Source organism: Camelus ferus, chromosome X, assembly GCF_009834535.1.
Source record: "Camelus ferus isolate YT-003-E chromosome X, BCGSAC_Cfer_1.0, whole genome shotgun sequence".
NCBI lineage: Eukaryota > Metazoa > Chordata > Mammalia > Artiodactyla > Camelidae > Camelus > Camelus ferus.
In genome coordinates, this window is record NC_045732.1 from 92395024 (window position 1) to 92418433 (window position 23410).

The 23410-nt window shown below is 37.2% G+C and overlaps 1 protein-coding gene across 7 annotated transcripts in view; it reads left to right on the forward strand.

Annotated features, from left to right (window-relative positions):
• The first annotated feature begins 7768 nt into the window (after positions 1–7768).
• SMARCA1 (SWI/SNF related, matrix associated, actin dependent regulator of chromatin, subfamily a, member 1) overlaps positions 7769–23410 on the forward strand; it is a 60884-nt gene continuing 45242 nt past the window's right edge. For 6 of the 7 annotated variants that reach the window (XM_032474633.1, XM_032474635.1, XM_032474630.1 and 3 more), the window contains exons 1-9: positions 7769–8111; positions 12686–12772; positions 14594–14760; positions 15094–15194; positions 15306–15406; positions 16884–17063; positions 20351–20506; positions 21624–21755; positions 22835–22903. In XM_032474633.1, coding sequence (XP_032330524.1) covers positions 7929–8111; positions 12686–12772; positions 14594–14760; positions 15094–15194; positions 15306–15406; positions 16884–17063; positions 20351–20506; positions 21624–21755; positions 22835–22903 — 1176 coding nt within the window. In that variant the 5' untranslated portion in view covers positions 7769–7928. The remainder of the gene's footprint in view (positions 8112–12685; positions 12773–14593; positions 14761–15093; positions 15195–15305; positions 15407–16883; positions 17064–20350; positions 20507–21623; positions 21756–22834; positions 22904–23410) is intronic. The other variant, XM_032474636.1, reaches the window with a different exon arrangement.

A 23410-nucleotide genomic window follows, 5' to 3' on the forward strand; every position in this document is an offset into this window, starting at 1 on the left:
GCCAAACTGATTTCCAAAGTCCTTGTACAATTTGCACCCTCAGCTGTATGACACGAGAGTTCCCACTGCTCCTCATCCTCACCAACTCTTGGTATCGTTCATCTTTTCAAAGTCGCAGCCATTCTAGTGGAGGTATTGCAGAATCTCACTGTGGTTTTCATTTGCATTGCCCTGATTGCTATCGAGCTTAAACACTTACTCACATATTTATTGCTTTGTTATGTCTCTTTTTTCCACTTGTGTTTGCTTTGTCTTCCTGGGATAGTTAGTCTCAGGTAGGGCTCAGCAAACACAGCTTGATGCTCATTTTTGTATGACCCTTGACCTAACAATGGCTTTTATATTTTTTAATTGTTGAAAAAGTCGAAAAAGAGATAATATGTCATTACATGAAATTTGAACGTCAGTGTCCATACAGAAAATTTTATTAGAAGCTGACCATGCTCATGATTTACCTGTTGTCTATGATGCTTTCATGCTGCAGCAGCAGAGTTTAGTTATTGCAATAAAGACCTTACGGCCCACAAAGCCTGAAATATTTACTCTCTGGCCCTTTACAGAAGAAGCTGGCTGATCCCTGTTCTAGGTCACTGGTTCTAAAGTGTGGTCCCGGGACCAGTGGCATAAGCATCACCTGGAGATTTGTTAGAAAGGCAAATTCCTAGCCACACCCCAAACCTATCCATTCTGAAACTTTGGGAGTGGGTCCCACATCTGTGTTTTTAACAAGCCCTCCAGGTGATGCTCGTGTGTTAAAGTTTGAGACCACTGGTCTAGGCTCAGGACAAGGACCTAGTCCATTTTCTTTGCAAGTCATCAGAGTTCCTATTTTATTAAAGAAGGCATCTTTTAATTTTTTTTAATGGAGGTACTGGGGATTGAACCCAGGACCTTGTGCATGTGCTCTGCCACTGAGCTGTTACTCTCCTCCCTACAGGTCTTGATATATTATTCTACACATAGTGGGTAAGCTGTAAATGTTAATGGACTAAATGCTCCAATCAAAAGACATAGAGTGGCAGACTGGATAATAAAGCAAGAACCTTCAATATGCTGCATACAAGAGACCCACTTTAGGGAGAAGGACACATATAGATCAAGAGTGAAAGGATGGAAAAGGATATTCCATGCAAAAGGAAAAGCCAAAAAAGCAGGTGTAGCAGTACTGATTTCAGACAAAATAGACTTTAAAACAAAGGCCATAAAGAAAGATAAAGAAGGACATTTTATAATGATTAAAGGAGTAATACAAGATGAGGCTATTACACTCATTAATATATACGCACCCAATATAGGAGCACCTAAGTACATAAAACAGTTACTAACAGAGATAAAGGAGGAAACTGATGGGAATACAATCATTCTCGGAGATTTTAACACTGCATTAACATCACTAGACAGATCTTCCAGACAGAAAATAAATAAGGCAACAGAGAAATTAAATGATATAATAGAAAAATTAGATTTGGTGCATATTTTCAGAGCATTACACCCCCCCAAAATAGGATAAACATTCTTTTCAAGTGCACATGGAACATTCTCTAGGATTGATCATGTACTTGGGCACAAAAGAAGCCTCAACAATTTTAAGAAGATAGAAGTTATCTCAAGCATCTTTACTGACCACAATGCCATGAAACTAGAAATCAACAACAGAGAAATGAAGGAGAAAAAAAGGAAAGCATGGAGATTAAACAACATGCTATTAAAAAACCAATGGGTCAATGATGATATCAAAGTTGAAATTCAAAAATACCTTGAGACAAATGAAAATGAAAACACAACCACACAAAATTTATGGGAAGCAGCAAAGGCAGTGCTAAGAGGGAAGTTTATAGCGATATAGGCCTTCCTCAAAAAAGAAGAACAATCTCAAATAAACAATCTAACCCACCAGCTAAAAGAATTTAGAAAAAGAAGAACAAAAAACCCCAAATGGCAGCAGAAGGAAGGAAATTATAAAGATCAGGGAGGAAATAAATAAAATAGAGATTAAAAAAAAAAGCATAGAAAAAATCAATCAAACCAAAAGTTGGTTTTTTGAAAAAGTAAATAAAATTGACAAACCTCTGGCCAAACTCACAAAGCAGAAAACAGAGAGAGCACAAATTAGCAAAATAAGAAAGGAAAATGGAGAAATTAAAACAAGTAACATAGAAATACAGAATATCATACGAGGATATTATGAAAAACTATATGGAACCAAACTGGATAACCTAGAGGAGATGGACAAGTTTCTGGAAACATACAGTCCACCAAGACTGAATCAAGAAGAAACTGACCACTTGAACAAACCGATCACTAGAAATGAAATCGAAATAGCAATAAAAAACCTCCCTACAAATAAAAGTCCAGGACCAGATCGCTTCACCGGGGAATTCTACAAAACATACAAAGAAGAACTCACACCAGTCCTTCTCAAACTCTTCCAGAAGATTAATTTTTTTAACAGAGGTACTGGGGATTGAACCCAGGACCTTGTGCGTGCACTCTACCACTGACTATTACCCTCCTCCCTATTGGTCTTGATATATTATTCTACACGTAGTGAGTAAGCTGTAAAAGAGCCTTAAAAAGTGTTCTATAAATATATTATTATGCATGAGAAATCTGTTCAAAATGGACACCTAGGGCAAAATTAAAGGAAGCAAAGTGGGAGAAACCGGAGGGCAACTTAACACCTGAAGGGTACGTGTGGAAGGTGGAGGACACACTGTCACTGGGGAGCCAGCCCCTGATCCCGTTCCCTCCACCTCACATCATGTAGCCTTTAAGCAAAGAAGTATCAGACATGGTCCCTGTCCTCAAGGAGGTCACAGTCTAAGTAGCGAAGTGTCCTGACCTTCTTCTTCCTCATTTACTGCCTTTCTTCATAACTTACCTTTGAGGAAGTGTAATTGCACCAAACTGCTGACCCCAGTAAATGATAACGAACAGAGAAAATCACTTGGCAAACAACAGTTCTGCCTTACTTCCACTTTAGTTTAGGACCGACTTTCGGACTAACTTTCTCATATCCTGGCTTCTTCCTTGGCTCAAAGCATCACCTTGCTTTTTTCTTTTTGTTAATTATCATCCATTGAGTGCATATTGCATGCCAAGACCATGCTAAATGTTTTACATATGTATACTTTTACATTAAGTCCTCATAAAGCCACTTTGGGTTAGGTATTATTTTATCCATTTTACAGCTGCAAATCTGAAGCTTAGAGAGGTTAAACAATTTGGTAGAATTCGAACTCCAAGCCTTTCCGATTCTAGAGCCCAAGCTGGTAATAATTGTGCTATTCTCCCTCTAATAATATTCACCATTTGCTTTTAGCAAACCCAATTCACATTACTTAACATGTGTTTTATGTTTCAGGGCACGCATGGGTGTGTAGAATTTCAGGGAGGGAAGTATTTAAAAAATCTGGCTGTATCTTTTTCCTGAGCTAGGGTTTGAGTGATAAATTTTAAAAGTAAAAAATCCTTTCACGTGCAACTTAAAATGATAATGTCAAAAAAAAACAAACACAACCAGTTCCTTAACCAGGTAACATTATTGTAAACAGCACAGTGATTTATACTTCTTCCATTACATTACACATCACTGCATTGTCTCTTCAGTGTGAAACTATTCTTTTCACTTTTTTGACTTACCCTATCTACTGGCTCCTATTCTTTCTATTAGGTATTTTTCAACTTGTCCAGTTTTGAGCAATATTTTTTGATTCATCTGTGAAAATGTTATTTTTTCCTGTATTTTTTATTGAAGTGTAGTTGATTTACAATATTGGGTTAGCTTCAGGTATACAGCAAAATGATTCAGTTATATATATATATATATATTTTGAAACATTATTTATCTATAAGAATGAACACCTTCATCAAGGAAAATTAGGAGTAGAAAAGCAAAAATAAGAAAAAAGTCACCCATAATCTTACCACGTTGCTGTAACTGCTGTTAACATTTACAGTATAATCTTCCAGACTTTCTCCTTTGTGGAAATCTATTTATATAAATAGTTCCTTCCTTCTTTCTTTCCTTTCCTTCTTTTTTTGCAAAAATGAGATGACTCTATTTTCTTGCTTGCCTTTTTTCACTTAACAATCTATTAGAAGCATGTTTCCATGTCATCAGATACATATATACATAATCATTCATACTGACTGCATAGTATTCCATTATGAACGTACTATACAATATTCTCCAAACACTTCTTCTTGGACATCTAAGTTGTTAGGTTTTCCCCCTCCCTGCATTCAAATTGTCCTGGGTCCATTACTGTTCCAAGACTTGACTTTGGGTACATGCAAGAATCCCAAATTATTCTCCAACTTCTACCTTACAACAACTTCTATGTGGAGCTGAAGAAATTATCTGGCTGTCCATAGTACCAGAGCCTTAAGAGTGACAATTTCTTCTCATAAACTCAGGGGGCACACCATGGAGACAATTGGCAGAAATATTTTTCAGTCATCTTCTCAATATGATTTCCACAGTCCAGGAGGAAGCCTTGTGAAGTAGAGATTACTTAATAAAGGTGAAGTGGAAAGATGAAGTTTGGAGCCAGACAATCTGGGATTTGACTCTGGCTTCTGTCACTCACTAGCTGTGAGACCTTAGATGAGTTATGTAGCCTCTTTAAGTTTATGTTTTCTGATCTGTAACACAGGGATAATAATATTTATTTCATAAAATTACTGGGAGGATTAGCAATGTCATATGGAAAGAATCTAGCACAGTGTCTGATACAATAGTGAGTGCTCAAGAATTGGGAGATGTGTACTAGCTATTACCACTACCTTTTCCTTAATATACAGAGTACTGAGGAAATGTCCCATTTTCAAAAATGTCACTATCATCAATGTCTTTAACAAGAATGGTGCAGAAGCTCACTGATATGAACAGAATGGTTACTACAGTGGTAAGCAAGATACTGTCCCCAGAATCTTTTGTGCCAGTTTCTGAAGAACATTGATTAGTGGGATCACAATGTGTTTTTTTTTGTCATACTGTGGTTTCAGTGATAAATTTCAGATACAGGATAAGAGAAGGAACACCAAGCCCTTGACCTTGCCTTTGTGGAACTTTATAAACGTATTTAATACTGTCACTGGACACGCGTTCTGGTAGCTATTCAACAAGTTTGGCTATGTGAAAATGTGACTATTGGATAACTTCTACAATGATCATAATCAGACAAAATGGACAGATTCTTCTGTACAGTAGGATTCATTTTGAGATTCCCAAATACGACCTAAAGGTTCTCTAAATAAAATAAAATAAAAATTTGCTTTGTTCTCCAATCTCAATGGAGCAGAGCAATTCAAGATCATTTCAAATGAAAAGACATAATAGGGGAAAGTCATAGCAGACAGAGCAAGATGTTGTGTAGGATCAGAAAGGAGGTGACTTGTAGAACAAAGTCTACAGATCATGAATTTTAGGCCGATTTGCAAATAAGAATAGCACATGCTCTGTAAATAGCAGCTGTTGCCACAAGCCAAAGGGCAATATTTACATGAATCCTGTGGCAAGGTCTATGGACCAAGCATTGACCTCTCCAGCCAAACTTATACTCGGTAGCACTTTGAGCCGTGTTATCTTGAAAAGGAAGGATTACATTATACATACAGGGACAATTGCCAATGTACAGATATGTTTTGTCCCCCAAATTAATTTCTAAATTCTTTTTTGGGAACTTGGAACACATGTTCCCAGAGAAAAGGTGTTATGACAGGATGTGAGTTTCCCAGATTTCCTCACAAAAGTGCACGTAGCTAACGATGTAACTGAAATATCATACATTGGCAATGAGAAATACAATCGAATAAAGGACCCTTGCAAGCAGGAACACATACATACACAACAGATATTTCTTAAGCCTTTCTCCTGTGAAGCCCCAGGCAATGAAAGGTGATTTCTATCCTCCCATAGCTGCAGTTTGGTGATAAAGAACTCTTCCATTGCCCTTGTCTGGAAGGGTCTTTCTCAAGTCAGGTAGGTGGTTGCATGTATTACAGCATCCTTCTCTTTCAAGTGCTTCTCAAACTTTCCCACCACACAACCCTTAGTGACCAAGGGCATTGGACAGTTAGTGGGGAAGGGGTAGGGTATCCAACTAGAAGTCTCAAGCTTTTATTTTGAGGCACTTCAAATTCAGCAGTTCAGTCCTTAATACATCTGCGCATTTTAGTAGAAAAATCGTGTTTCAAATGACCTGTTAAGTGGCTTAGGTCCATCCCACTTTTGGACTAAAGTCGATGCTTCAGAAATAAGAACTATTTTTAATACTTATACTCCAAATATTCATTTGATAGTACACATGTGTACTTCAGGGTGAGAAACATGAGCACGGAGTGGGGGGCAAAATCTAAAGTAAATGAGACGAACATAATGAAAGTAAATTCAGAGTAAAGCTAGCACCACCAGCCTCTTCTTTCCTCTCAGTGACACACTCCTTCAATCACCTGTGTCTTGCTCTTGGCTTCTTTTTCTCTGTTCAAAATCAGTCCCTGAACAGGATCTCACACTCCTTCACTCTAAGGTGTAAATGACCAATACTAGCTAAAATGTCACAAGGTTTTTGTGTATTAAGGAGTCACAGCTTTAAAACAAAAAGGAATTTAGGGTATTATCCCTAGGAAAAAGGGATATATTGGGGGCAGGGGCAACTGTGTGCCTTTCTGCTATTTGCAGAAATCACACTTGATTTCAAATTGGTAATTTAGGAAGATGTGTTGAGGGAAATTAATCATGATTTCTTTACACTTTGGAAAATATTTGCTTCATTTCGGAAATTGTAGGGTTTGTGATTGTTGTTTGGTATACTGTTTTCTATACATTTTTCTATCTTTTGTCCCTAATATCTGAAATTTAGAAACTAAGATGTAAATCTTCCCTTTATTCGTCAAAATAAATGGTGGGGAGAAATAGGAGAATAGTATTTAATAATTGACATTTGCATACTTTTTACAAAATGCTTTTATATCCATGATCTTGCATTTTATTGGTGTTGAACTACTACTAAATAACAACAGGGATACGAAGAGAACACCAAAAATCACAATAACTCAATCCAGCTACTATTATTAAGGCACCTACCACGAGTTGCCACAGGTTCTGTGGGGACCTTGATCTTGCCCCCCAGGAGTTTAAAAATTCAGTGGTGAGAGCAAAAGAAGGGCTACTGCACACTGGCCATCGAGAGGTATGAGTTCAAAATAGAGCGACTATACCTAAAGCCCCGAGTCACGCTTTGCCTTGTAAGTGAATGTTCGCAGCTGCCATCAGGAGATTCAAGGAGTGCTTCTGCTTCTGCAGAATTTACGAAGGTGGGAAGTGCACCACCAATCCCCGTTTGGGGACCTGGGAAAGGGCAGTCCCCAAAGGGGTTCTGGGCTTTGCAAATGGTGATACAGACCTTCTACAGTAGAGCTATTAAGCAGAGGAAAAGTTCTTTGTGCAAGAAGGGGAGAGCGCCCCGAGGTACAAAGAGCAGATTTAAGGGGAAGAGGATTCCTTCTGCACACATCTGCGAGGGGAGCTCAGGCTGACTGGTGGGGGCGTGTGGGAAAGGAGATTTTCTGGGGGCCGCGGGCTGCGGGTTCCCGCCTCCACCCCTGTCCGAGCCCCACGCTCAGGCAACAGTTGGTCGTGCGGGGCCGGCCCGGGCTCCGGGTGGGGAGGGGGAGTCTCGCGATCGTTGAGGGGGGGGTGGAGGAAGGGGGGAGGGTGACGGGGGGAGGCCATGACGTAGGGTGGGTGGACGGAAGTGGGGCAGGGTTGAGGGTTATTTAAAGAAGGGGGGGCCGAGCGAAGGGGTTGGAAGCGAGTGATTCCCCACCCCTGCTCCATCTAGCTCTTTCCAGTGCAGCCACTGCCGCCGCCCAGGAGCCCTCGTCCCCTTGCTCGTCCCCCTCCTCGTTCCCGCTCCCACGCCATGGAGCCGGACACCGCCGCAGTGGCAGCCACCGTGGCAGCCTCTGATGCGACCGCCACGATCGTGGTCGTAGAGGACGAGCAGCCGGGGCCGTCCACCTCTAAGGAGGAGGGAGCGGCCGCCGCGGCCACCGCGGCCACCGAAGCCACCGTGGCCACGGAGAAGGGCGAGAAGAAGAAGGAGGTAAATAGGAAGGGGGTGTGTGTGCAGTGGACAAATCCCGTACCGCCCCTCCAAGGGGCCCAAACCCTGACCTTTGGGCGCCGACATGTACCCACGAAGCTCGGCGGGGCTGGGGGCTGGGGGAGGCGGGCGCGCGGGGTGGGGGCGGCGGAACAGTCTAGCATTCGCTCCCCTCCCCCTTTCCTTCTCGCCGCCTGGAGGGCGGGGGCGGGGCTGGGGCGCGGGCGCGGCGCGGGGTGGCGGGTGCCCGTTATCCCGGGGCTTGGGGGCTGGGGCGCCCCTGGACAGCCCCCGGCCCCCTTCGCGTTCCCGGAACTGGGGTAACGGGGTGGGGGATGGGGCCGTGCAGGAAAAAGCCTCCGCCTCTCCCTCTCTTCTCGCTCGCTGCCTCTCCCCCCCCCTCCCTTCCCGTCGGCCTCTGCCTGGGAAATCAGGGCCCTTCAATCCCACACTCATGCAAAAAGGGTTTTACTGTTTTTCTTTTTTTTTTTTTTTCAGTCTGAATTTCCAGGTGCCGGTGGTTGGGAGGTGGAGGACGATAGGAGAGACTTTGATTTCTCTGACTGGTAGTGTCGGCCCTTTGGGTGGCAGGGGAAAAAAAAAAATCATCCCTTGTTCGTTTGGTCCCCGCCTGCTGAGTGAGGCGGGGGGGGGGTGTCACCCCGAGAAAATGAGCTCTCGGCGTTGTACCCCCGCCTCCCCAAATCCACACCCCAACTGAGGAACAGTGGACGGTGGTTTAGGAAAATTTCCAACGTGTGCACCCTCACCCTCTCCTGCCCCGCCCCCGACGGTATAGTGTTTCACTCCAGGGCCACCCAAATGGTCCCCCAATCCGGCCCCAAGCCTTCCAGGCTTCCGCCTCCCTTTCCTAGTGGGCGCTGCTGGCTCCTGGACACACGCAGGGTGTTTTTTTTTTTTTTTAATTTTTTTTAACCCAGCGTCGCCAGGATGAACTGGTGTTAACGTACTAAGGGGACCGCTCTGACACCTATTAAAGCCAGATCCAGAAAAATATGTATTATCTCCATAAGGTATATTTCATATGGACCGAGATGTGCAAATAAAACTATGAAATGCGTTGAAAAATTGAGATTAAAAAAATAGGATGGGGCATAAGGATTTTTCATGTATAATAAAACTGTGGAGCTGATCATTTATGGCTGGATTTTTTTCCCGTTTACGAGTAGACATATCGCAATTAAAAAAACGGTAGGTAATTAAAATTATGCTTTAGAGATCTCAAGTGGCTTTGTCTGAATCATTATATGATCCTATACGACCAAACGAAAAGCTTTTGAGGGAAATTAACACCTTTTGCCGTGAATTAGAGTAATTTTAAATTCAGCAGTTGCTTAAGTGACATATTTTACTGTTACAAGGCTGACTAAACAGAAAGACAATTGTAGTGCTAAGTGAAAACCATAGAAAACAAACGCGTTTAAGATCTGTGTGGTACTTGGATCCATAAGACAATATGGATGATTAAAGCTGGGCCAAATACCACATATCAATATAAATCAACGTTGGGAAATTGAGGAATGTGTCTAGGTGCCTTTTATTCCCTAGACTGGGCAGATGTAAGTGCTCAGCCGTCTTTTGTATGGCAGTAAAGATTGTCAGATATCCAGGGTGTATACATTTTTTGAATTGTGAAGAGATTGCGAATCAATTAAAAAAAAACCTTGTATAATAAGCACTGAGTTGATGCATATATATTCATGTACTCTGTGGCCTCATCAGAAATTGCCCTAATAGTACCTCATTTGTCTGCTCAGGAAATGAGGTGCTGCCCGGCAGGAACTTTCTGGATATCTGAAGTTTACTACTTTCGTCACTGCATCTTCTTTATTTTTAATTTTTTCTTAGAAATCTGAGTAGTACCAAAACATCTACTTGAGTGCTTTCATTTGTACCTTTCTGCCAAACAAAGTAATCCAGTACCCCTCATCTAAATATTTGTGCACTGCCTTGACCGCTTAAACAGTGTACTAAAAGTACAGATTAACCTTTTCCTCCTGTCCATCAGTGACTGTACTCTGACAGTGGCACATAGGCATTTGAGATCTAGGAGGGTGTTTCCCGTCAATTAAATAATCACCTCCCAGACATTTCCAGTCTTGTGCTGATTTTTCCATAATTTTTCAGCCTCCTCCCTCAATTCTCAAGCTATCACTTTTTAAACACTTCATCTACTTTAATCAGAGAGAATTGGTTTACGATATAGGACATAGGTATGACAAAACCTTTTCATTGAAAACAACTGTAAAATACAAAAATACAAGTGAACACAGCAGGGAGAGGGAAATAATTTCACCTGAACACCAAGAAGAAGGGATGTCGCTGCTGTGGAGCTGAAGTTTTAGTCCTGGCCTGCTGTCATCTCTTCTTGCTCTTGACAGTGTGCCTTCTTCTAGTGGTCTTTCCTGTGTCACTTGCTGCTGCCTTTATTTTATTCTCTGTAGAGTGGGAAGCCATACTATCAAACTTGCTGGAACTGTATATCAAATAAAAGAAAATAGACTGAATGAGAGCATTTTCATGGTGCTTGAAGTAGGTGAGACTTGTGGATTGTCTTGTGACATTGAGCTACAGAAAGGTATTTTTGCTTACCTTCTGGTTCTTGAACTTCCTTGGTTTAAGTGACAGTTGGATAACCTAATGCTGTGAAAGTTGGAGTTGGTATTTTTGGTAATGAATATGTCAAGAAAAAGGTCATGGTCTTTAAGAGAGGGCATCTTGGTGACCTTGTGCAGCATTCTCATGGCATCTAGACTACCAGACGATAGTATCCATAAGGCATTCATTAGAGTATGTTAGTCACCTTTTATCTTTTCTTGTATGAGAGGTGTATTTGTGAAAACATATACATACACAAATGTGAAGGTTTAGAAGGTAGGTATTTTAAAATTTGTTGTGGAAGATAGTGCCAATTAAGTAATTACCTACAGCTTTTAATGGCAGTGCTCAAGATTATGAATTTTAATTATCATATAACTAAAATTTTATGGTATTCTAACACAAGGTAAGCAAAAAAGTAGTGAGTAAAATGTTTTTCTAATATTAAGGCTTTAATTTTCTATAAGTGAAATTTACATCCGACGTTATTAGATATATACTTGTATATATGAGGCGGAGTAATTTTGAAACCTGAAAACTAGATTTCATTTAGCTTTTCAAGGAATAATGAAGGTGTGGATTTTGTTACCCAGTTTTCCTGACTTGTTGCTTTGAAAATAAAATAGGATTTATAGTATATGTGACAGTTTGAAAGTGTGGGATTGAGGGGATTTTAGTGGTTTCTATTCTCATCCATCCAAAATTACATTCACAACACCCCATATAGATGATATATACATATAAGATGCTGTAAATCAAGACGGCTGTTATTTGGGTTAAGAATAACTGAACAATATCTGATCAGTGCTCCAAAGGATAACATTGACCAGGGTCAAATTCCATAATCTTAGTTTGGATTTCCTCAAAATAGAAATTTTAGTAAATGTTGGAGAACATTCATTAACTATTTGGAGCCATGTTTTTCTTCTGTTTAAGATCACATTCTTCTGTTGATTTGTGACCCAAACTTGCAGGAACCGGGTGTCAAAAGCCATGATCAAATGGATATAATTTCCTTAGTTTTATCAAACAGATTTGTATCCTGACTTGTGCAAAATTTGTGTTAAAACTGAAACACTTTGGTACTTAATGGGTAGATTTGTGTTTTTATTTTATTTCTTGATTTCTTATAGGGAAGGAGATGTATTCTTCATATCTATTTATATTTATAAGTACGAGCTTGGCTTTACAAAGGATAGGATGTGTGAGATAACCCCCTAGATAATTTCAGTATTTTAAACTAGTTGATTTGTGTTAGTTTTCACTAAATTACAATTTTTTAATATCAAAATTTAATAGTTAATAACTCTGAGAAACTGCTTCTACAAAATGTTTATGTAATATAGCTTAAAACAGTTTCTTTCCGGTTGGACAAAATGAACATAAACCAAAAGTTTGAAACTGTACTATTTTATTATTTTAAATACAATCACATTACATTACATAAAAAATTTAAATGTTCTGATTAGAATATGAAAACAATATTTAAAAATCGTGTCTTTTCAGGAACAAAAACCGCAGTCTTTTCTTCCAAAAGTTTGGCTTGTTTCCATTACATAAAGAAATGTTTCTGAGAATTACTATTTAGTTTCCTTGAATTCTTTGGTTTGTGGTTGATAATATTCTAGATTTTAAATCTCCTATTCAGTGGTTATTCTCTTTCTTACACTTTACGTTAGAGAATAGGTGGAAAGGCTCATTTTTCCATCTTTTCGGTTTCATTTCAATTATTGTAATTTCTCTTGCTTTCACAATTCTTCTCATTTTTTTAATTGGACCTCAGGTGCACAGAACTGGATTAATCATAAGCCCTGCTCATGACATTCTCTCACCATTGGTCTATGCATGGCCCATGTTGATTTATTTATTTAGTATTTAATTGCTTCTTTCTTTCTTCAAATGAGAATGTTGACCTTGCTTTGCAATTTGATGATTTATTTTCTTTGAAATTCTAGAAAAACGTTTCTCCATTTCAACTTAAACTTGCTGCTAAAGCTTCTAAATCTGAAAAGGAGATGGATCCAGAATATGAAGAGAAAATGGTAAATACGTTCTTGGGTAGGATAGTGAATGTAGTAGTTGGTTTTTATAGAAGAGATGTGAAAGATGAAAAAATACATAAGCATGGGTATATATAATGAATACAGAATCATAGGTTTTAGAATTGGAAAGTAATTTAATATATAATCCACCGTAATAGGTTTTTGTTGGATAAGTGAATCTCTTCATTTTCAGATGAGGAAATAGAATATCAGAGAAACTGTATGGAATAGTTGGGAACAGAAGCCACATCTCTTTGCTTTTGTTTAGCACTCTTTACCCCATAATTGGGTATTTTATGCTAGAATATTTTATCCACAAAGTAAAAATATCAGTGGCAGTATCAGTATGGCTGAGAGAAAGTAAGTCACAAAACCAGACTGATTTTTTTTTTCTCCTTCTCTCCTTGCTTTGGGTATATGAATGAAAGCTACGCATTATGAAACATGTAATATGGTAATACATTTTCTTGATAGATATTTTGCCCAGTGTGTGAAAATATTACATACTCAAGCAGTATAACTTCACTTATGCTCACCTACAGCTTTGATATACATTTAATTATCTAACTTTTAGTCACTAAAACCCATATTTTAGCTTTAATTTTAACTAGACTTTTATGCCCTGGGATCTTTCAAAACCAGTGAACTCGGTTAACTCAAAAGAGAAATTACCAGTAGTTGGAACTGGAACTGAATTTCTTTGAGGGATTGCTGAGGTGTTGTTTTTGCAGTAATATTATAAAAATAAGTAGAGATAAAGTACACTTTCTGGTTGCTCATGGTGATTTTACAAAACTCCATGCCTTAATGTTTAAGACCACATCTAACGTAGACAGTTAATGTTTTAACAACTCTAAAAACAACATTCCAGTGAGGATAACATAAAGTGGAAAGGTTTTGGCTTCCGTCCAGCTACTGGTCTGAATGTGTTTGTCTAATTCTTGTATTTATGTTAATGAATTCTTGTAAGTTTCTGTATTATTAATTATGCATCCTTTATTGGCAATCAAATATTCTATACCCTGTGGTCAGAAAATGACTAGGAATTAAAAAGTCACCTTTTTTTTCCTTTATGTGGAATGATGTAGACATTTTTTGATCTTTTAAGATTTTTTAATGAACAAAAGTTTTATTGCATTTATACTGTGTAAGTTATACAACCTTTTACAATTTATTGAGAAATTTTAGTATGTATCAATTTTTAATTGCTGATATATAGTAACTATTTCACTTGTGTATGTGTGTGTATATATTTTTTCTCCAAATCCTCACTTTGGGGAGAAACTTTATATACTCTTAGCATAAAACACAATTTTCCAGATCACTATAGTTGAAGAGAGAAATGTTTATTACATTATTGTGCCATGACATTGAAAATATTTCGAGGCAAGATGACACTGTTCCAAGATTTAAATTATTTCTAGATGAAGCTTGAAAATTCTTGGTTAGCTTCCCAAGCCACTCAGAATTTGCTATTTTGACCCCAACTCTTTCAGCAGGATGCTTCTTACTGCAACATTTATCACGTCTGTCAGATCACTTGACCTCTATTCAAACTATCTGAAAACACCATTTTCAAATTCTGCTACTTACTAGCTGTGGGAGCTTGGGCAACTTACTTAACATCTCTGTGCCTCAGTTTTATCATCATTAAATGGGGATGACACTGGTACCTACCGCACAGGTTATTAAGAGAATTAAATGGGTTAGTATGTTTAAAGTGCTTAGACTATAGTACAAAGTAAGTGCAATATAAATATCTGTTAAAATTTGAATGAACACAAAAGGAAATCATTACTTTTTCTTTTTCTTGTAAATTAGAAAGCAGATCGAGCAAAGAGATTTGAATTTTTACTGAAGCAGACAGAACTTTTTGCACATTTCATTCAACCTTCAGCACAGAAATCTCCAACATCTCCTCTAAACATGAAATTGGGGCGCCCTCGAATAAAGAAGGATGACAAGCAGAGCTTAATTTCTGCCGGAGAGTACGTTGCCATCTTTCTCTGCTTTCTTCCCTTTCTCCTGCCCTCCCTTCCTCCCAGCCTCCCTCCTACCTCCCTTCATACCTCCCTTCCTTCTTCACTTATTCAGTGTGATTTTCTATTCAAAAAATAAGGTTATTGTCAGTGTAAATATGTTCTGGAGGCAACAATATTTTTTCTCACTGGAAGTCAATCAGTAGAAATATAGGCTGGTTCTGCCAACTTCTAAGCAAGACTCTAGGTAACTCTTTCTTCATAAAAGATATTAACAATGTCTAGTGACTTAATGGACACCTTAGCATTTGGGTTGAATATGAAAGTACTTTTTCATTTCAGCTACCGTCACAGGCGCACAGAACAAGAAGAAGATGAAGAGCTTCTCTCGGAGAGTCGGAGAACATCTAATGTGTGTGTTAGATTTGAGGTATCACCTTCGTGTAAGTACTTCATCATGTTGGTATTTTTGTTTCTCGTTTGGTTTTAGAAAATTTTTACTTGGCTGTATTAATGAAAATACGAGAGAGACATCCTTGATTTTTTTTTTTCAGACGTGAAAGGGGGACCACTGAGAGATTATCAGATTCGAGGACTGAACTGGTTGATCTCTTTGTATGAAAATGGAGTCAATGGTATTTTGGCCGACGAAATGGTAAGGAGTTGGTAGATTAAAACACATTCTCAGTTATCAATAATTTTTATGTAAATTTGAAATACCTGAGCTGAACTGCTTCGCTGAGGCTTGGAGGCTGTTTTATTTAGTTATAACAGGAAAGGCTTTTGTAAAGTCAAGAATTGTTTCTTTAAGTACCCTCTAGAACATACAGTTTCACAGGCCACAAAATGCTTATTGAAATTTCCTCAAATGGTATAAAAAAAAACTCCTTGTACTTTTGAGTGAATGAATAAACCAAACAATAAATGAATGAATGCATGCATGAATGAATATAAATGCCGCCATGTGTGATAATCAGAAAGTGTGAATAGATGGGAAAAAGAACAAAAAAGTAAAGAGCAGTGTTGAGTCTTGACAGTAGAGTGCCAGGTGGGAGTCAGGAAGAAAGCTAAGGAATGATGGACATATAGTTGCCACTCCATAATAATTAATCCTAGGGAGGTTCCATAATTTTATTCCTCTCCTCCCTTATTGCTGGTCATTTGGATTGGTTAATGTATAGTATGTATATAGTATATATTATGTATCTGTATATAGAATATATTGTTCATATATATGTATATCTGATATATAATAATACTATTATGAAAACCCTATGAGAATTTAGTTTTTCTGCACCTCTCATATTATTTCCATGGGATTTCTAGAAGTGGAATTACTTGGTTAAGGAGTATAAACATTTTAAGATATTGATACATAGCATTCATAAAACCCATCTCATAAGTGAAATATCAGATATGGTAACTCTTATAAAAATAGGTTCAAACTTAGGTTTGTTAAAGAAATACATACTTCATGTAGAGATAAAGCCAGAGGCTGTTTTAAATGGTCATGCAGCATAGGACGGAATTCTCTTTCCCATGGGCTAGGTCGTGGGTTCACAGGTGTTCAGTCAGTATATTATTTTTTTAAAAGTCCACTGGTCTAGGTAATCTCTCTAGGGTCCTTTCTGGCTGCAAAGTTCTTTTATGTTCTGTTCTGTTACGGTTCCTTAGGTCTACAAGGTGTGAAATGCAAGTACAGAGCTACATGCCCCTTGAGATGTGTAGTCTGAATATTTCATGCCAGGGCTGTAATAATGTTGGGGACAGTGGGAAAGGAAGATGATATCTAAGCAGGCTGGTAAAGGAAATGTGTCTTTGTGAAGTAGACAAAATTACTAATTTTGCAACTAGTGGGAAAAATTATATACATTTCTTGCTCCTGTAGGAGTAAAAGTCTCTCAAATAGAAAGTTACTTTGTTGAGTAACTTTCTAACTGCAAGTTCTTGGTTTCTTTTTGTGCTCATGGTAAGTATTGAATTGGAATGGTTATTCACTTCAAAAAAAAGTCTTTTAACTTTTCCCTATGTGAGATAGTTGGCAAATACCTTTTGTAATGTTTCTACTAATAAAATGTTGCATTAAATAAAAAACGTTTATGGATTTTTTTTTCCTTGTGATGATAATGCAGGGTCTTGGTAAGACTTTACAAACGATTGCTTTGCTTGGTTACCTGAAACATTACCGAAACATTCCTGGACCTCACATGGTTTTAGTTCCAAAGTCTACTCTACACAACTGGATGAATGAATTTAAACGATGGGTCCCATCTCTTCGTGTTATTTGTTTTGTTGGAGACAAGGATGCGAGAGTAAGTGAGAAACAGGTTTAAAAAGGGAATCAAGAATAGCATCGTTTCTGGTGTTAAGTTGTATCCTATTGCTATAAAAGGCATTTGAGTTGACTGCTACTATTAAATAACACTTAACTTGTGCTTAATCTGTGTTAGGCTCTGTTGTAAGTGCTTTTTATATATTAATTAAGCTAATTCTCTTAACACTTATATGAGGTAGATGTGTTAACCTGTTCATAATGGACAATCCATTATTATGCTTACTTGCATTTACTTTTAACTAACTCATTAACCTCAGCTTTTTTAAGTTGCACTTTTAAGTGACATTTTATTTTAAAAAGTCTTATTTTATTAACAGTATATCTTATCAGCGATTCTATTATTTGTGCTGTTTTGATGCCAAAAATGTATAAATTTCCATGTCAGTTTTTTTATTTAAATTTTTTACTTTTGACTTTGACTTGTAAACATGCACATACACATGAATGGAACCTTTTCTGTTTGTACAGAGAGCTTTGTGTTTTGTGTTTATGCATAGACACAGCTTTTAGTTTTGATCTTTGAATAGAAAAATACATGTATGCATATATTCTTAGATAATATTATAAACTCTGGGTTCTTGTTTAAGTTAGCAATGTGTAAATATAGTAGGCTACAATTATTTTAGGACTGTTGAATTAATCTAAAAATAATGAATTATGCAAAAATACCAAAATGAATAATCAGCTTAGAAAGCATATTATTAAACTTTGTCTTTATTTTGTCTCCAGAGAACACAGTTTAAAGATTTATTCTATTTTACATATTTAGATAGGTTATCAAAAGATATCCTCAAAAGAATGGTAGCATAATGAATTATGTAATTTCATTTTTATCATTTTGCTTGAAGAAAAATTACTTAAATTTATTTAAATTTAACATAAATAATTTAAATATTGAAATACTGAGTTCATAAATTTAGAATTACAGGCTTGATTCTTCCTTATGGCTAATATTTCCCAGTAGCAAATTAGTCACTTAGAACTCTTTCTGATCACTGTTATTATTTAATGTAATACTATTTGTTATAAAACTTTGCAGTTCTAAAGTACTGATTTTTTTTGCTAAAATTATTTCTTGAAGGTCGTAGATACTGAGAAATATGTAGGCTTGTATTTTCATCATGTCTCAGTAAAAATGTACATCAGTGGTTTTCAACTATATTTAATGGAATCCAAGGGTTTCATGAAGTATCTCTGGGGATTTTCAGGAAAGACTGAATGTATTTTATTGGTGACTGCCCTATCTCTACCCGACGGGTGGTTGAAATTCTTCTAGAGACTTCAAAAACATCTTAATCTTGAAAACTAATCTTGAAAGTCAGTGTTTTTCAAACTGCCGCTCATTAATGGGTTGGGAATTCAGCTTAGTGGGTGGTGACTACAATTTTTTTAAAACATTGAGATAGAATATAATAGAAAATAGCAGAGTTTCATATGTAGTGAGGATACGTATTGCTTCTTTCAGTATTCACGTTCTCAAATATGTATGTGTATACTGGATTGCAACCTAAAATACACTTTTACTGTGGGCCATTGTCAAAAGAGTATGAGAACCAGTAATTGTAATTACATAAATAATTATTGTGCCATATGCGACACGTATAGGTGTCATTATATATAGGGAAAATCCAGATCTTTATTTATAGACAGATTTGAACCTTTGTAACCACACAGGATAGATATATTGGGTCTTTCTATTTTCTTGGCCTTCTGTCAACATTTTATGAGCTCATATTTTGGTAGTAAAATATTTGGTAAAATATATGATGGTAATACAGTAGGTAATTAAGTTTGGAAATTATTAGAGAAAATCCTGCTCCTGTTTAAAACTAGTGTAGTCCTGAAGTATTTAGAGGTGTGATTTCCAAACACAGTTTTCAACCTCTTCCTTTTCCACTCCAGAGGCATCAAAGGTCATGGATATGGAAACAGGAGATCTGGTTTTAGTTCTAGCTTTGCTACTGGCTGTGATGTGAATGAATCTTGAAGGGCCTTAATTTTTGTCACCTGTAAGATGAGAGCTTTTGGATTATGTGATCTTTAGTGTCAAGATATTTAACTCTAAGTCAAGTAGTTACACAAATTTCAAAGCAGAGCTAATTTAAATTAAAATATGTATATGTTCCATGAAACTGTAGGAGGAACCATTAAACTGAATATTACACAGAATGAAAGATAAGATATTTGCAGAACCAAATGGGATCTGGCACCCTGGTTCTTTTTATTTTGCCTCTAACTCCCTAATATCTTAGATAACTTTTTGACTGACCACTTCCCAGGGTGCAGCCGAGATTTACAGAAGCCTTTTTTCTGTCCTCTACTTCAGCTCAGGCAAGCCTTTTATACATAATGGGCACTCATTGAGTATTTGTTGAAAGAGTCCCTGGTGTTTGGTACATAACTGAATTTGTGAAATAATGATTTTTATAACGTGAACAGTTAATTTTGTTTATGCACTGTAATTTTGGGTTTACAGTGCTAATCAACCCCTTTTCAGTATAGATTTTGCTGCTCCCTGTTAACCTTTGTGGTTTTATTTTGACCCATGATAAAAATAATCTAGAATTCAGTTCATACAAATTAAAAATGCTTTCAGTCAACTTGGCTACCACATTGGCCACTGCCTATGAAGGTTTAAAAATAGTTTTAAGTAGTCTCACCATTTTAAATAGACTCCTGTACTAGATAAAGTTCCCTTTATAAAGTCACACTCATTGCCTCATAACAACATCAGGGATTTCACAAAAACATTAGGGGGCTTTCATGACCCTCGAACAAAGGTTTTGACTCACCCCTGCTGGAAAGTGAAGGAAACATACAAGGCATCTCACGAGGTTGGAATCACTCATGTATATTGAGCTTTTTCCATTTATTGGAATGATAATGGCGTTGGTAATGCTTGGATCTTGGTAAAAATATGGTATTCGGAAAGTAGTTCCTTTGCCCATGTCCTTTTGACACGATGTAGTGTGAAGAGAGCGCCTAGTAATTGTCATCTTCTGGTGATATGAACTTCTCCAGTTCACTGAATATACTGTATTTGTTTAATGAAGACTTTGCCTTTCTTTTGTTGGTGAAAATATTAGCATGTCATCCAGATAATTGACCACAAAAGTATCTTTGGGCCTCAGATTTCCTCTCTCTAAAATAGATGAGACCAAATGATTCCTAGGGTCTCTTAAAGTTCTTAATATTCTCTTGATGCTTTAATTCTGTGACATCTTGTCAGCAAATTCTAATATAAGGAACTTTATTTTGCATCAGGCTGCTTTTATTCGTGATGAAATGATGCCAGGAGAGTGGGATGTTTGTGTTACTTCTTATGAGATGGTAATTAAAGAAAAATCTGTATTCAAAAAGTTTCACTGGCGATACCTGGTCATCGATGAGGCTCACAGAATAAAGAATGAAAAATCTAAGGTAAGCTAGTTCTCCATGTCTTTTTAAAAGTTTTCCTTTAACTACCACATAGGTTTGTTTGTTTTCCTGAATTCAGAATAAAAAAGTGATGGAAGATTGTGATCGTATTCACAGAATGTAAATGAAAATCAGTTTTTTAAAATGGTTTGGAAGTTTAAATTATTGAATGCAAGGCAAATGAAAATTGAGCACAGTTTTTAATGTAAAGAAAATTTGGTGTTCATTTGCTATACCTGTTGTGGCCTAATCCTCTTATGCTACAGTATGTTAATATTTTGGCAGTGTTTGGTGTACAAGTATTGTTTGCATTGGTTTCTTTTTTTATTGAGGAACCACCTTATGTGTATTCATATGGATTAAAAAATTAATTACCTAGAATTATCTGATTTGTGTGAATTAGAGTGTGGTGTTAACATTGAAAAGTACCAACATTCTTGCCATTCAACTCCATTAACAGTAGGAAAAGCATCAGTTACTATGATGAACCTCTCTTTGGATCACTGGGCTACTTTGGGAGAAACGGTCAGTACTGAAGCAAAACCACCAGGTGGTGGTTTTCAAATTGGAATTAATACCTGATAAGAAGGATGCATGTTAGAGAATACTTGTTAATTTAAGAGCACTATAAAAATGTGCATTTTTATTGATAAGATTGCAGTTCTTTTCTACTTTTTGTGCTTTAAGTTTTGTAGTATCATATTTAAAAATTGAATATAAGAGTTCAACTCTGGTGCTTAGAAATTGTGACCAGACCAAGACAGAACTTGGCTTGGCATGTAGGTGAACATGCCCAAAGAAGGACGCATTATTGTGTAAACTGACTAGCCTGGATTCCATGGAGTTCTGACTGTTTCGGTGAACCCAAAATGGACAAAATAAATTTTTTTGAAGTAGGGGAACAGTCTCAGGTGTGACTCTGATCCGCATTCTTTTAAGTGTAGAAATGCCTCGAATTTTTTGTTCAAGTTAAGGTGGCAGTGTCACCTTAACTAGGATATTTTTCCATAGAAGATTAATTTTCAAGTTTTATTGTACTCAAAAAGTATATTGGGTTGGATGAAGAACTGAATATTGAACATTGTAAGAAATAAAACAACGTTAACTATTACTTTTCTAGCTTTCAGAGATTGTTCGTGAGTTCAAGTCAACGAACCGTCTTCTCCTAACTGGAACACCTTTGCAGAATAACCTACATGAACTCTGGGCCCTACTCAACTTTCTATTGCCTGATGTCTTTAATTCTGCAGATGTAAGTTTGAGTCATACGTTTAAGTATAATTTTCTTATGTTCATGGACATCTGTCTTCAAAGCACAGAATGTAAATAGAAATTTATAGTTCTTTTTCATTTGTAGTTTTTTATCTGTGTGCTTTGGTTTTCTCAGAAAAGAGCTCTTGAGTAGAAAGTTTTTCAAATGGGGATATTTAGAGAAATAATGTTTCTTTTCTTTGAGATCATCCTGCCTGTTAAACTTTGCCTCTATCACATTGCTACCACAACTTACGACATGAAGTAGGCTGAGTTCAGAACAGTGCATTCTAAATTTTCTTGTGATTACATTGGTGACTGGGACATTGTGCTGTACACCAGAAGTTGACACCTTGTAACTGACTATACTTCAGTTGTAAAAGTTATTTAAAAGTAAATAAATACATAAAATACGTTTTCTCGTAAATACATTGCAAGGGCTTTCTGCATACTAGTTTGGCAGATGGAGTGATTGAAATAATCTGATTATTGTAGGCATTAACATTTGGTGAGTATTAAAGAGCTCATAATATGTAATTTGAAAAGCAGCATATTTTGTAAATGAATGATTTATACTGTTTTTATCATTAACACAAGGTTATGCTAGTGCAGCAAACTGAATTGAATGATTTAAGGACTTTGGAGCTCGATTTTCCTCATTACTGATATTAATTGATAATAAAAAGTACCAAGTTCAGCTATCTATTGGTTTGTATACCTTATCTTGCTTTTGTTCATTTTTGTTGTTTAATTCATATTTTCATTAGTATGTCTTCGACTTTATATTCTTATTCCTACTCCTCTTAACTGGATATAATGCTCCTATGGTATGGGGAAGCCTAATAAAAGGCTTTTAAGGAAAAACTGCTGATGGAGTGCCTATATAATGGGGTTCAAGTTTTGTTAACTGTACCACTATTTTATCTATTTTCAGAAGTAAATAACATTGGCCATCACAGTTAACATATTTTTGAAAGTGCTTTTAAAGTGAATTATTGCTATATGAGTTGTGTAAGAATTTATAGAATATTGCATTTTAAAAAACTGTGCACTTACTGTAGAATTTTTACCCTTCCACAGGACTTTGATTCTTGGTTTGACACTAAAAATTGTCTTGGTGACCAAAAACTTGTGGAAAGACTTCACGCAGTAAGTAATAGCAGACAAAATTTAGTAACTGAGCCAGAAAACCAACTGCCGTAGAATCTGTTTGAACTTGTGGATTTGCGTCTTGTCTCCATCTCAGTGCTTTTCCCTCTCAACCTTTCTGACAGCCTCTTTGGGAGACAAACTCACACTGTGTCCTCAGTCTGTCTGTGGAAACCGATTTTTTTGCTTTGACTCTCCCCCGTGGATAATGAGGCCCTCTCCCATAGAGGCTGTCCACTCTCCCGCACCCAGCACATCCTCGGTATTGCATCAGTATTCTCCTAGTTCCCCAGTGCTGTTTCGAAACCACTTCTTCTCCACGGTCATGTGTAGAACTCTTCCTTTGGGGCTCGAGTTATCTTGCAAGTCCACCCTCCACCCATTGTCTTCTCTGTCTTCTACTCATTACCAGGTGACTTCCTCACTTTCATTGAACACCAGGTTTCCATTCTTTGATAACAGCTTCTCGTACCCTTCTAATTCTTTCACTCATGTAACTCCTCTTGT